The sequence below is a fragment of the Monopterus albus genome, unplaced genomic scaffold, assembly GCF_001952655.1.
Source record: "Monopterus albus unplaced genomic scaffold, M_albus_1.0 scaffold617.1, whole genome shotgun sequence".
Taxonomy (NCBI): Eukaryota; Metazoa; Chordata; class Actinopteri; order Synbranchiformes; family Synbranchidae; genus Monopterus; species Monopterus albus.
Genome location: NW_018128497.1, coordinates 2,392 through 14,625, shown reverse-complemented (window position 1 = coordinate 14,625; position 12,234 = coordinate 2,392). Strand labels below are relative to the sequence as shown.

The following is a 12,234-nucleotide window of genomic DNA, read 5'->3' as shown; positions in this document are numbered from 1 at the left end:
ATGAGCGTAGCTGCTAATTAGCTTCACGTATAGTTGCCAGCGTGCTCCACAAGAGCATTAACCAGCAGAGAGGCTGCACTAGCATCACCTCCACCCCCGTCTACCTGTGACAGCACAGGCGGCTCCACAGCTATTAGTGATTCACTGCTGCTCTGTCCACGGCTGGAATAACTCTGTGTGGCTAATGAGGCTCTGTGTCCTGCAGTGTTCGGCTTGTATAAAACGGTTCCCTGAGCCGCTCTCAGCAGGTTCTACTAGTCCGTCAGTGACCTGTTCACTCAGAGAATCAGATTCATAGCTTCAGCTGTCATATAGCCCAGGGTCCACAAACATTTTTTCACATTTAACCAAGACACAAACTTATCCAAGATTCTCACACTTTATGTACAAGGTCAGTGTGATGTCATAAAGAGCAGAAGGTTGAAAACGACGCCTTCTTGTCTTGTGACAGCTAATGTTTGTTTTTATTTGATAAATTCTTATCAGTTATTAAAATGGCCCTCAATTGCTGCTTTGTCTATAAAAGGATCAATTTCCTGGCGAAGCTTTAAACAAACTACGTGCACACCTGTACGCCGTCTTTTAAAAACATCGTCTCTCTGTCTCAGTGTCTGGTCGGAGTCGCCTCCACCTGTTGGATTTGGGGAGCTGTGAGACAGACATCAGCAGGACCAGAGAGGGGGGTGGAGGTCAATGTCTGTCTCTGTCTGCGCTGGGAAACGTCATCCTCGCCCTCACCAACGGGGCCGAGCACGTTCCCTTCAGGTATGAGGGGCTCTCACTTGGGGCGTTTTAATGAACCAGCAGGGGTCAAAGGTCAGGGTGCCTGTACATCCCTGAGAGGGGAAACGCGTACGAACCAGGCAGACAGACGTTAATGCATTTTTAATGAGGTTTCAGCCGATCTGAAATGGTTGATTAGTCTGATGAATAAATCACTGTAATGCTGCTCAGTCAGTCCTCTGGGTGTTTGTTATGCAGCCTGGCTGGTTTGTCGACTGCCGTCTCTGTCCTCAGGCTTGTGTCTGGGAACTTTGTCCCACTTTTGGCTCATTTTTAAGCTGTTGTTGTTTGGCATCATTTGTTTCACTTCCATCTGATTTCATGCTCTTTTATAATTTCCAAATCTACACAGGGGTCCTTGTTGGGGGGGTCCATCTCTAAGTGTTCAGTTATCAGGTAACCTCCTCCTGAATCTATTCACATGGAGGTAGATGATGAAAACACACAGATTCACTTCCAGTTTTCCAAAATTTGTGTCAAACGGTTCAGTGGAAACACATTTATAGTGAAATTACTGAGCCAGGCAGCAAAAAGCTTGTGACCTAGAAAAAGATTGTTTGGACTAAATAAAGTAGAAAAGGCTGGGATTGTAGTATTTCAATGAAACGTGATGCTGCGCTCTGGGTCTTTCTGAAGGCAGGATTTCACGAACACATCCCTCCATCACGTGGCGTGTGCTTCAAAATGGGCTTCACTAATATGAAACCAGAGACTCTTCCTGTTTCTTTTTGCCAGGTGTTGGTGTCATGATTGATTCTGGGATCCTGCGAGGTTTCTCACGTCTGTGGTGCATCTTTACTCTTTATTTTTTCTAACGAGATCTGTCTTGATGTATTATTCAGGGACAGCAAGCTCACCATGCTGCTCAGTGAATCCCTGGGCAACATCAACTGTCAAACCACCATGATCGCCCACATCTCCGACTCCCCGGCGAACTACATGGAGACGCTGACCACAGTGCAGCTGGCCTCCCGCATCCACCACGTGAGGAAGAAGTCCAAGGTAGCTCAGGGTTTATTCAGGGTTGGTCTCTGCAGCTCAGCGAGGTCAAGGACCTCTGGTTCAGCTTGGGGAAGACCAAAGATAGGTCTGCTGGGCTTCATCAGCTGAACTGAGGGAGTCTGGGGATTTTATTTTGCCAGTTAATTCCAACTTGAGCTGAGTAGAAGTTTGAATGTTTTTGTCACAACATATTTCTGTGATAATGAAGTTTTAATGGGATGTTTTTCTGTTCACCGGTACTGGAGGGAGTTTGTTCAGGCCTTTTAAAAGACAGACACTTACAGGATCAAGTACAGCTGGTACACAGGACGTCAGAAATGTGAGCTCTGAAAGTTCAAGGTTTAGAAATCCCATATGAGCTTGTTCCTGTCCAGCACACAGACTCGAGTTTAAAACATTCCCACACCAGAACCACCAGTATTTGAAAGAAAACTAAAAAACTAAATTTGACCTCTATTTTATTCCACAGGTATAAAATATAGGGAGGAAAAGACGGTGGGGTGCAGTGACTTTCTGTAAATGAAAAACTTGTTTGGAGGAGTGGGACTTACTGACATCCTCTGTACCCACAGTCCCAGATATACCAACGTACCTCGGGCTGAATCGGGGAAACCTGACTGATAAGAAATTTAATTCAGTGGAGCACAGAAAATATTGAACATTTTTCTCTGGGCCAGATCAAGAAGAACATGTAGAGAGAACTATACCATGTTGAAGAACAAATTCACAACTCAGAATTTAATACTGGACAAATATAAAGAGCATACTGAGATGTTAGGGGTTAATCGGTTGTTACATAAGAGCTAAAATTAAATAAAGAGTTTAATTTGAACCTAGCCCACAGTGTCTGTGGTTGGAGTCTCTCTGGTTATGTAAATTCTGTGTTTCTGTTTTATCTGCAGCATGCCTCCAGCTCATCAGGGGGGGAGAGTTCCTGTGAGGAAGGCCCATCCTGTCATCCTCCTCACCTTCGACCCTTCCACCCTCACATCGTGGCCCTGGACCCAGACATGCCCCTCATGCTCTCCAGTGATCCGGATTATTCATCCAGCAGTGAACACTCCTGCGACACCGTTATCTATGTTAGGCCTGGAGGGATGGCCGTCTCAGACCGCGAACTGAGTGACAATGAGGGACCGCCCTCCTTTGTTCCCATCATCCCCTCCCTAAACAAAAAGCTAGTCAAAGATGCACCCAGGTCTGACGGCGATCACCTCAAGTGTAACACGTTTGCAGAGCTGCAGGAGAGACTTGACTGCATTGATGGCAGCGAGGGCCCAGCCTCGTTCAGCACAGAGGGCAAAGCAGCACAAGCAGCAGCAGCAGCCCCACCCAAACCTGATAAGGACTCCTGCCAAAGGTTCTTAGAAAGTGCACCAACCACATGCACAGATAAACCAGATAAGATACAGTCCAGATTCCCGGCAGCTGGCTGCCCCATCGACGCTCCCAAATGTACAAGTGCAGATGGGAAGAAACTGTCAGCCCCCCCCTCTCAGCCATGTGTGGTAAAACCCAGTGGGACATTTTCCCAAGGCTCAGAGCCTGTAGCACATGGGAAGGTTTACCTCAAAGGAGGTGCACTCAAGTCAGCCCCTCCATCCTTGCCCAGAACATCAGTACCTCAGCCTGGGGAGGTTGTTGCTAGGACTCCCCCAGTGGGCATGAGTCAACAAGCAGTGAAGCAGTCGCTGGGGTCACTGAGTGTGGAAAGGGCCCCTCTTACAAGCAGGTGCCCCATGGAGCTCAGCAACCTCCAGGGAGCTCTGTTAGGCAGATGCCTGGACAGGGATTTTCTGACTACAGTTACACTGCAGCAGCCTGTAGAACTGAATGGGGAGGATGAGCTTGTCTTCACGGTCATAGAGGAACTTCCACGCAGCCTCATCCCAAACAATGGCTGCCCTTCCAACCTCCTCGGCTTAAGCAGTGACTGCTCTCTGCAGGCCTTCGCCTCTCGCCCTGTCAGCATCATCAGCAGCATTAATGATGACTATGATGCCTACACATCTCAGCAGAGAACTGGGGGACCTGGAGCTGATGCTGGCTCCAACAGTCAGGAAGGGTGTTCCCAATGTAGCAACGATCGGTCATCTCCTGTCTTGTGGTCAGGTGAAGTAGGTGCTGAGTCAGCTGAAAGTGAAGGCACTTCAACAAGCAGGCTTTACCTGAGGGACCAAATCATGGCAACAGACAATGCATCAGCTCTGACCTCACCAAGTATGTTTCATAAACTGACATTTTTGCAGCATGGCATCAAGAGCTCCCTGAATGACAGTGGCATCTGCTTCTCAGAGCTGGACAGCGACCCTGCTGCATCAAGCAAACTATCTCTTACCAAGCACCCTCCCTCCCCCGACTCGACCAAAGCTTCTCTCAAAGGTTCTGCCAAAGTGAGAGCCAGTACTCTGAACGCTTCAGCATCAGCCCAGATCTCCAGTCATGCAACTCATTCCAGTCTTCCCAGGAAAACGAAGCCTACTTCATCTGCAGCTATGGGCTGCAGCAGACAGGAGGGCAGACATGATGACTTTGTGCTTCAGGGAACCAGTCACTTTGATCCCAGACAGGATGAGTTTCCCTCTGCAGGTAAACCATCAAGAAGTTGCACAAGTAGTGTTTCCTCTAAGAGGCCACGAGGGAACAGTAACAGCGTACCTCGGCCGCCAAAGGCACCAGTGTTGTCTTCAGCTCAGAGGGTCGTGGACGGTTGTGAGAAGTCCAACAGCAGGAGAGCAGATACTCCCATCAAGCTGCCACAATTCACCCGAGGTGCAACAACTCTAGGAAATGTTTCTAGCCCCCAGAGTTCTGAATCCAAATGGGCTCATGAGGGCGCTTCAGTGACAGGTACACTGAGGTTTGCATCTCTGGGAAAAATGTCAAATGGCCAGAAAAGCAGCGTGATCTCCAGGTCTGGGTTTGAAAACCTCTCTGCTCCCATTCCGCCTGTCAGACAGTCCAGCCAGGAACAAAAGACGAGGCCTGTGCCGTCTCCAAGTGCCTTAAAAACAAGCGGCGACATTGGAAAGTCTTCATTCCCTAAAACATCCACTTCAGAGGAACAATCTGGTATCAGGCTTCGGGCAGAATCATTCAGCCACAGGACATCCAGTCTGAAAACCGAACATGGCTCAGCCAGGGCATCTTCAAGTCTAAAGACACGAGGAGCCAGAGCAGATTCTTACAGGTACTATGGGAGTCTGATGTCTCTGGAGAGATGTGACAGTCAGACTTTAGCTGGGTACAGGACTGAGATGTCCAGGGAGAACAGTGGTGCCGCTTTAGGAGGTAACAGCAGATCCAACAGATCAGTGCCAAGGCTCGGAGTTCCAGCCTCCACATCTGCTTCGTCACAAGTTTCTCCTGGTGTCTTTGCAACGACAAGCAAGGTCCGAGGTGGCAGCAGCTCACGAGCAGCAGTTTCTTGTGGATTGAAGGTTCGGACACTGTCTTCCAGCAGTTCTAAGAGCCCGGGTTCTTCCCCAAAACCCCCTGATAATTCAGCTGGACGGACTGCCAGCCTGCCTCCAACTGCTAAGTCCCCTGTACGCTCTGGTACAGGAGTCAAGACAGGACGAGGCACCATCATGGGCATGAAGCAGGCCATCAACAGGGCAGCTAACAGCCGCGTTAGCGAGCTAGCAGCTGGGAGCCCAAAGAAACAGCTCAGCAGGGGCCCTGGACTGGCAGGAAATGATGGTAGTGACAGTGGGACCAGTAGTGTGAGTGGGGCACCAGTCACCACACCACTGCCGTCCCCTTATAGCAAGATCACCGCACCTCGCAGGCCTCAGACCGCAGCGGGCACGGCAGCGACAACAGCAGCATCCTCAGCGGGGAGCTGCCCCCTGCCATGGGCCGCACAGCCCTGTTTTACCACAGCGGGGGGAGCAGCGGCTATGAGAGCATGATCCGAGACAGCGAGACCACGGGAAGCACCTCTTCAGCACACGACTCCATGAGTGAGAGCGGAGTGTCCTCGTCCAATAGGAGCAGAGTTTCTAAATCCCCCAAGAAGAGAGGAAATGGTGAGTTTGTGTTGCAGGGGTAGAAAGTGGGTGGCACAAATTCTGGATTAGAGAAATTAAAGTATTAAACGATGAAAAGCAGTCTTGTTGAAATTGATGGAGCCATTAAAAACAGGTCAGATGAAGTCATTTATTTTATTCTTCAGTAGTCGGGTACAAAGACGTGGCTCATTCTTTTTAATTTGCCTCATCTTCTCCGTTGGTTTAGTGCCACCACCACCACCTCTGTTCTGTGTCAACAGCCATTTGCACTGCTGATAAGGTTTTAACACCATGTTGTCAACCTAAAGAGCCCAGTCTTATTCTTAATGACTGGCTGTCGGAGAGCTGACTCTCATAACTGCAGAGTAAAACCAAAAGCAACAGCGTGCACCAAAACAAAGAGCCACTGCTAATTATCCCAGCTCTTCGGTCTCCAACTGAGGACTCAGGAATAGTGGCAGACTGGAGAGAAGGATGTGGGGGGTGTTTATGCTGTGGAGTGGATGGGGAGGGAGGGTGTGTGGGTGATAATTGGAGTTGGATTGAACACCGGGAATTGTAACAGCTTCATGAAACATTCATGAGGTAGAAAGGAGCCAAGCTCCGCCGACTGATGGCGGGCAGATCACACGAGCACTGACTGTGAATGCATCGGGCTGCCTGACCTGTGTCGCTGCTGCCATCAACCCCAGTCAGCCACCATGAGGCAGAGCACACTCCAGTGCCGCTCCACATAATGGGGCCTGGATATGGATGTTTTCAGGATAACGCTAGGCTGAGGGATATGTTTGTGTGGGGAAACATCAGGGAGGAGGGCAGCGGTGCCCACCCTCTGCAGGCATGAAAATAGTGGACTGAACAGAGGCTTTCATCCCAACATCACACACTCGGATAGCTGGGAAAAGCCATAAATATGTTAATTTTCTCCAGAAGAGATGAGTTTATGACTCTCACTGTGTGAATCAATACACTGAGAAATAGTTGCTGAATGTGAAATGTGAGCATTAAACATAAACCACATCATTTCAATAGTAACTGGAGAGGATGGAAAAGTAATACAGGCTAAATTCACTTTTATGATCCAGCACGAGCTGTTGCCTTTTGGTTCTTTCACAAGTGACAATTTTTATAGCCATAAAAAAAGGTTTAATTGATCTATAGAAAAACAACCAAAATAAATGATGAAGCCGTGTCAACACACACGGCCGCGGCCGGCCGCTAGGAGAACACTGGCAGGTACCAGGGCAGCAGATCTTCCAGCGTACGGAATGATTAACATCTGTCGTGCTGATCACATCCCTGCTTCCTGGATACTAAACCTTTTTATATTTTAATAAACCCCTGGCCTTAGCTACATTTCATGTTACTGCGTTAAAGCACCAGGAGGAAGCTGTTGGTGTTTCTCTCGGACCTGATTCACAACTGCTGTGTAAATAACAGGCCACATGAGGAAGCGTTACTACATGTTTGTATTCTCTTTCCTTCGGGCAGGGTTCCTGCGGCGGCGGCTGATCCCAGCTCCCCTCCCCGACCCCTCCTGTCTGGGCAGGAAGGTGGGGGCTCAGTGGGTGGACGTGCCCCCTCTGGGTGGCACCCTGAAGGAGCCCTTTGAGATCAAGGTGTACGAGATCGATGACGTGGAGCAGCTGCAGAGGAGGAGGGAGGTCGCGACAGCTTCAGAGGTGAGTTGGACTCCATCTACTCAGGACGGGGTTAAATACCAGCGAGTTTCCGGTTGGTTGGGCCATAGTACGAACACTGGGCCTCCTCATACACAGTCATACAAACAGCTCTTCTTAAGTCACAGGAACATTTGTCACATTCACCAGTTCTTATGAATTCTCTCTCAGGTAAACATGACATTCAGACATGATCCCGACTCAGCTGGGTGTCGTCTGCAGAGCAGTTAATGTTTTACTGTTGTATGTTTGAATAATGTCCTGGAGCTAATGATGGAGGGTGGCGCTGTGGTGGCCTGTCTGCTCCACAGCGTCACCGTCCTCGGGCTGAGTCACTTACAGTTTTCTATTATTTGGCTTTGATGTGAGGGCTGTCTGGGGGGTGGGGGGGGCACAGTGACGGATGAAGGCTGGCCTCGCTCTGTCTTCATGGATCATTAACCCTCAGAGCAGAGAAAAGTGTGTCAGGGGAAAGAGAGACATCAATTCATCTGATTTATTTTCAATTAGAAGAAGATGAGCTGCACTTCATCACAGAGTGTGACGTGTCTGACGACTGTCCTGTTTCTCTCCTCTCTCAGCAGCCGTTCCATGATGTAGAAAAGGTGAGTCATATTTCTAACAGGGGAAGGTTGGCGGTCAGCAGGCTGAGATTCAGTCTGCCACTTCATTTCACTCGGGAGTATCTCCCATGAATGTGGCTGGTGTGACCCTGCGCTCGCCCTCCTCGGCTGTAGAGATTCAGGGAAATGAGGTCCTTTGTAAATCGGTGGCTTCGTGTTTTTTATCCTTGAATGTCTACAGAACATCTATAGCACGTATGAAGCATCAGATAAAGCCGACCACCGGTGAATGTTGAGGCAGACTGTGCCCTGCAGCTTTCCAGATAAACCAGGCTCCTACATGAATCGAACACTTGAGTGTGACCCAGAGGAACCAGAACGGACACTGGTTTGTTTCCACATGAGGCACGTGTTCATGGTGAAGTAGTGACAAACCAGAGCCTGCAGCTTTCTGAACTGCAGATGACAGCTGTGCAGTTTTCATGGACTAACTGGCTGATAACCACATCGCTGCTGTGTGGTACATCCAACAACACGCTGTCAGTGCTTCTCTCAGCGTTGTGATGTCAGATCATAGCGTCTGACCATGTTGCTGTTTGCTGGTGGATTTTATATCCTGTAATGTTTTTATCCCATGCAGAAACAGCCTCAGCTGCTTCTGTCTGCAGGACAACGCTGCTGATAGAAGCTGTGAATGTGTTGTAGTTACACAGCTGGAGTCCAAGTCATCCATGTCATTACCAGGGTTCACCAGTTATACACAGTGATGGGTTTTGATACGAGGAGAGGGTGTCGCAGGCGGAGCCGACTGCGCCATATGAGTCAGCTCCCCACCCCACTTATTTCCATGCACTCTTTCAGTGCTTGGGTTAGGGATAACAAACTTTGTTACCTCGTCCCTGTGTAATTATGTTTAAATGCCAGAAGAGTTACAAAAATGTACATAAAGATAATAATCCCTGCAGCACTTGTGCCATTAAAGTCTGGGAGCACTGCAGCGTTGCATCCTTGTCTTTCCCTTCATTACTCTTCTACCACCTACAGTATAATTAAGTGAAGCTGAGGGGCTTCACTGAGCCCCCACTTCTGTCACCTGTCCATCCTCTGATGGCCTTAATCCTCTACTCGGTTTGTCCTGCAGATTAAGTCCACAGCTGTCAGATTAGTGCTCATGCCAATTTCTTCTCTGGCTAGATCCCAATTAAATCCAGCAGCAGACTCGGGGGCAGGTTGGGTGGTTAGAACCCAGTCGGCCCAGGTTTGTGGTGTATTTGACTCAGTGTTTGGCTCTGTCTGCTCCTCAGGGTCTGCTCTACTTCAACGCCCGGCTGAGGATGCTGGAGAAGCGGCAGCAGCTGATCAGAGAGCTGAAGAGCAAACACGAGAGGCTGAAGGTGGAGCTGGAGGAGGCCAAGAGCCGGCTGATGCTGCATCCGCATAAGTGGAGCGAAGAGTGTGAGTACCAGCCAGAGACCCAGCCCAGTGAGAAACTGTGTGCGGTTTTCAAACCTCTTTCCTAAAATAACAGGGACAGGTCAAAACACCAGGGTGACGGCAAACAGCAGCTGAACTCGACATGAAAACAGAGCAGACTGACTTCAGCTGGGAGCGAATCCCCTGACTGTGGCTGTTTTATTGACCATTAAAGGCCACGTTCTGACGGCAGGACTCGCATGTGAGTTCAGACCTGCTCCTCCAATACGCTGACAGTCAGATGTGTGCAGCTGTCTGACCTGAACAGGAGGCAGAGTGTTCACTGTGTCTGTGTTCAGGCCTGGTCTGCTCCTCTCTGCAACGCATTCAGCTCCTGAGCAGAATTAGCAGCTGCCTCCTCTGTTATCACAGCACAAAGCAGACAAGTGCACTGAGCAGCTCCTGACCCCAAACATAGTCGGTGTTTCCAGCTCAGTGCAGCCCGAAGCTTCACCAAATCTCGTCCTCTGCAGCTCAGCTCCCTCCATTATGCTTCTATTTCTGGATCTGCTGCACAAAGAAGCAGCTTGGGGTGTTCCAGAGCCACGGTGTGTGGTTGGAGAGGAGCAGACTGCAAAGATAAACCGCCCCAGGGGTTATCCCCTCTCAGAAGCAGCTCGGATGCTTATTGGCTGCCAGAACAGAGGCTCGTGGTCGGAGCTCATGAATCACCTTGTGTGTCCCCTTAGGAGACAGCAAAGATACAGAGTCCTGTCAACACTCACACAGGCCTGTTTCCTTCACTTAGGAGGACATTATACTGACTTACATGAATCCCCTGGAGGACGCCACAAACCTGAAGTCTTTCCATCTAGTTGATAAACGGCTGCTCAAAGATCGAACTGCCTTGGTAAAACTGACCAGCAGGAACAGCACAGAGTTCCTTATACCTGCAGAACCTGCCTGAGGCTGACTCACACTTCCCCGTACATCTCTGATGCCACAAAACAAGTGAGAACCTAGAGGAGACAAGGCTGCAGAACCTGCCTGAGGATCCTGAGTCTCATTACGTTGCCTTCAGCGATCCGGCTGCATCCACTGGGACACTGCACGGGAGCTGCTCGCTGCTCAGTCTGCTGCTGCTGGTGGAGACACTGTGACGACATGGCAGCAAATAGTCTTAAAAACAGGGCTGAGGTTGTAGCTCAGTCGCTGGATCTAAAGTTAGTGCGTCCATGTCCCAAGTAAAACAAACGGGGACAATAGGGGCAGGAAATGAACTGATTTCATGTTGCACTATAAATATGTATACTGACATTACTAATACTCTGAATCAGCATGTACTGTACATACGATACCTCTGCTACACAAACACTCTGTACATTCAGATACACATATTTACTGCTGTGTTGACAAAGTCAACTAGTTTTTTATAAAAACTGTCCTAGAACATTTACAATACAACTCCTGTTCAAACCAGTGTCACTCTTTCTGAAAATCTCTGAATAAACAGAAAATAAACAAGTAAACAGCTGCATATAAAGGCTTAAATATTGTTTTCATACTAAAGGGTGGAAATATTCCATAGATTTGTTTGATTTAATGCAGTCAAATATCTTGAGTCCCAGTTTGTACTAACGGCGCTGACCCACCTTTATTAAACACTGACCTCTCTGTCCCTGTCTGTGTTCTTCCAGTCGACGTGGACCAGGACCTGGACCGGGAGTCCCAGGAGTACCTGGAGGCTCTGGCTCAGGCCACAGCAGATCTGGAGTACTGCGTCAACCTCTGCAAGTCCCACGTCATGATGGAGACTTGCTTTGACATCATAGTGGTGACGACCAATGTTGCACCGCAGTCAGCCCCTGTGGCCACTTGTGGTACTGCAACTCCACAACCTTAGCACAGGTGGAGGGGGCATCTTCACCGTGCTCCTCAGTTTAACTCATGGTTCTGGTCGCCATTTTCCCCTGGTGACATGAAGGATGTGGTGTATAATAGACGTGGACACGCAGCAGGACACAGACCTCCTCAGGGGGACGCCACAGAGAAAGGCACTGAGAGGTGAACTGGAGTCAGACCTGTCCTCAGAGTCCTGAGTGAGATGCAAACACAGACATGAAGACTTGCACATCTGACGATGGTGGTGGAGATGCACTGACCACGTTGCGACAGAACGACAGCACCAGCATGGAGCTGACATCACAGCATCTGATGTGCTTACACAGGGCGTTGTTCAACTTTCTGTCCTCACTGGCTCTCAAACAGGCCGATGTGTTTCCATCTGTCAGGTTAGCAAAGACAGGTGTGACTGTCAAACACTCTGAACAGGATGCAGGGAAACCTGACGACTGATGAAGGCAGGATTTACTGTCCTGAAGATGAAGCTCATCTGTCAACACAGTGGAGAAAACAAACAGCTGCTTCTTTCATTGGTAGAAAAAAAAAACACATGAAAGAAATGACAGTAAACTTTATTTCTCTAGCACATTGTGCGTCGCTGTGCAGCAGAGTAAAAACAATCATTTATAAAAACTAGAACGAACAAACGTCTTGTCACAGCGGAGGCCAAACTGCTGGTTCTGGATCAGATGAATGAAGACAGAGGCTGTGGAAGTGCCTTTCTGTTAATTATTTAATTTAATGCATTGATTTCTAAGTATTGTTTCCTTATTTATTTATCCTGTTGGTTTTAATGGTGCTGATCTTAAAAGTAAACTTTTAATATATTTGTTATGCAACAAGATGATGTGGTTTTGGAGTAGATCATCTGATAAACAG

At 48.8% G+C, this 12,234-nt stretch overlaps 1 protein-coding gene across 1 annotated transcript in view; it reads left to right on the top strand.

Moving 5' to 3' along the window:
• LOC109953312 (kinesin-like protein KIF26A) overlaps nucleotides 1-12,223 on the top strand; it is a 30,774-nt gene extending 18,551 nt beyond the window's left edge. The window contains 8 exon segments of the mRNA XM_020588759.1: nucleotides 609-765; nucleotides 1,626-1,785; nucleotides 2,688-5,580; nucleotides 5,583-5,816; nucleotides 7,290-7,480; nucleotides 8,059-8,082; nucleotides 9,345-9,495; nucleotides 11,151-12,223. Coding sequence (XP_020444415.1) covers nucleotides 609-765; nucleotides 1,626-1,785; nucleotides 2,688-5,580; nucleotides 5,583-5,816; nucleotides 7,290-7,480; nucleotides 8,059-8,082; nucleotides 9,345-9,495; nucleotides 11,151-11,356 — 4,016 coding nt within the window. The 3' untranslated portion in view covers nucleotides 11,357-12,223.
• The last annotated feature ends 11 nt before the right edge of the window (nucleotides 12,224-12,234 follow it).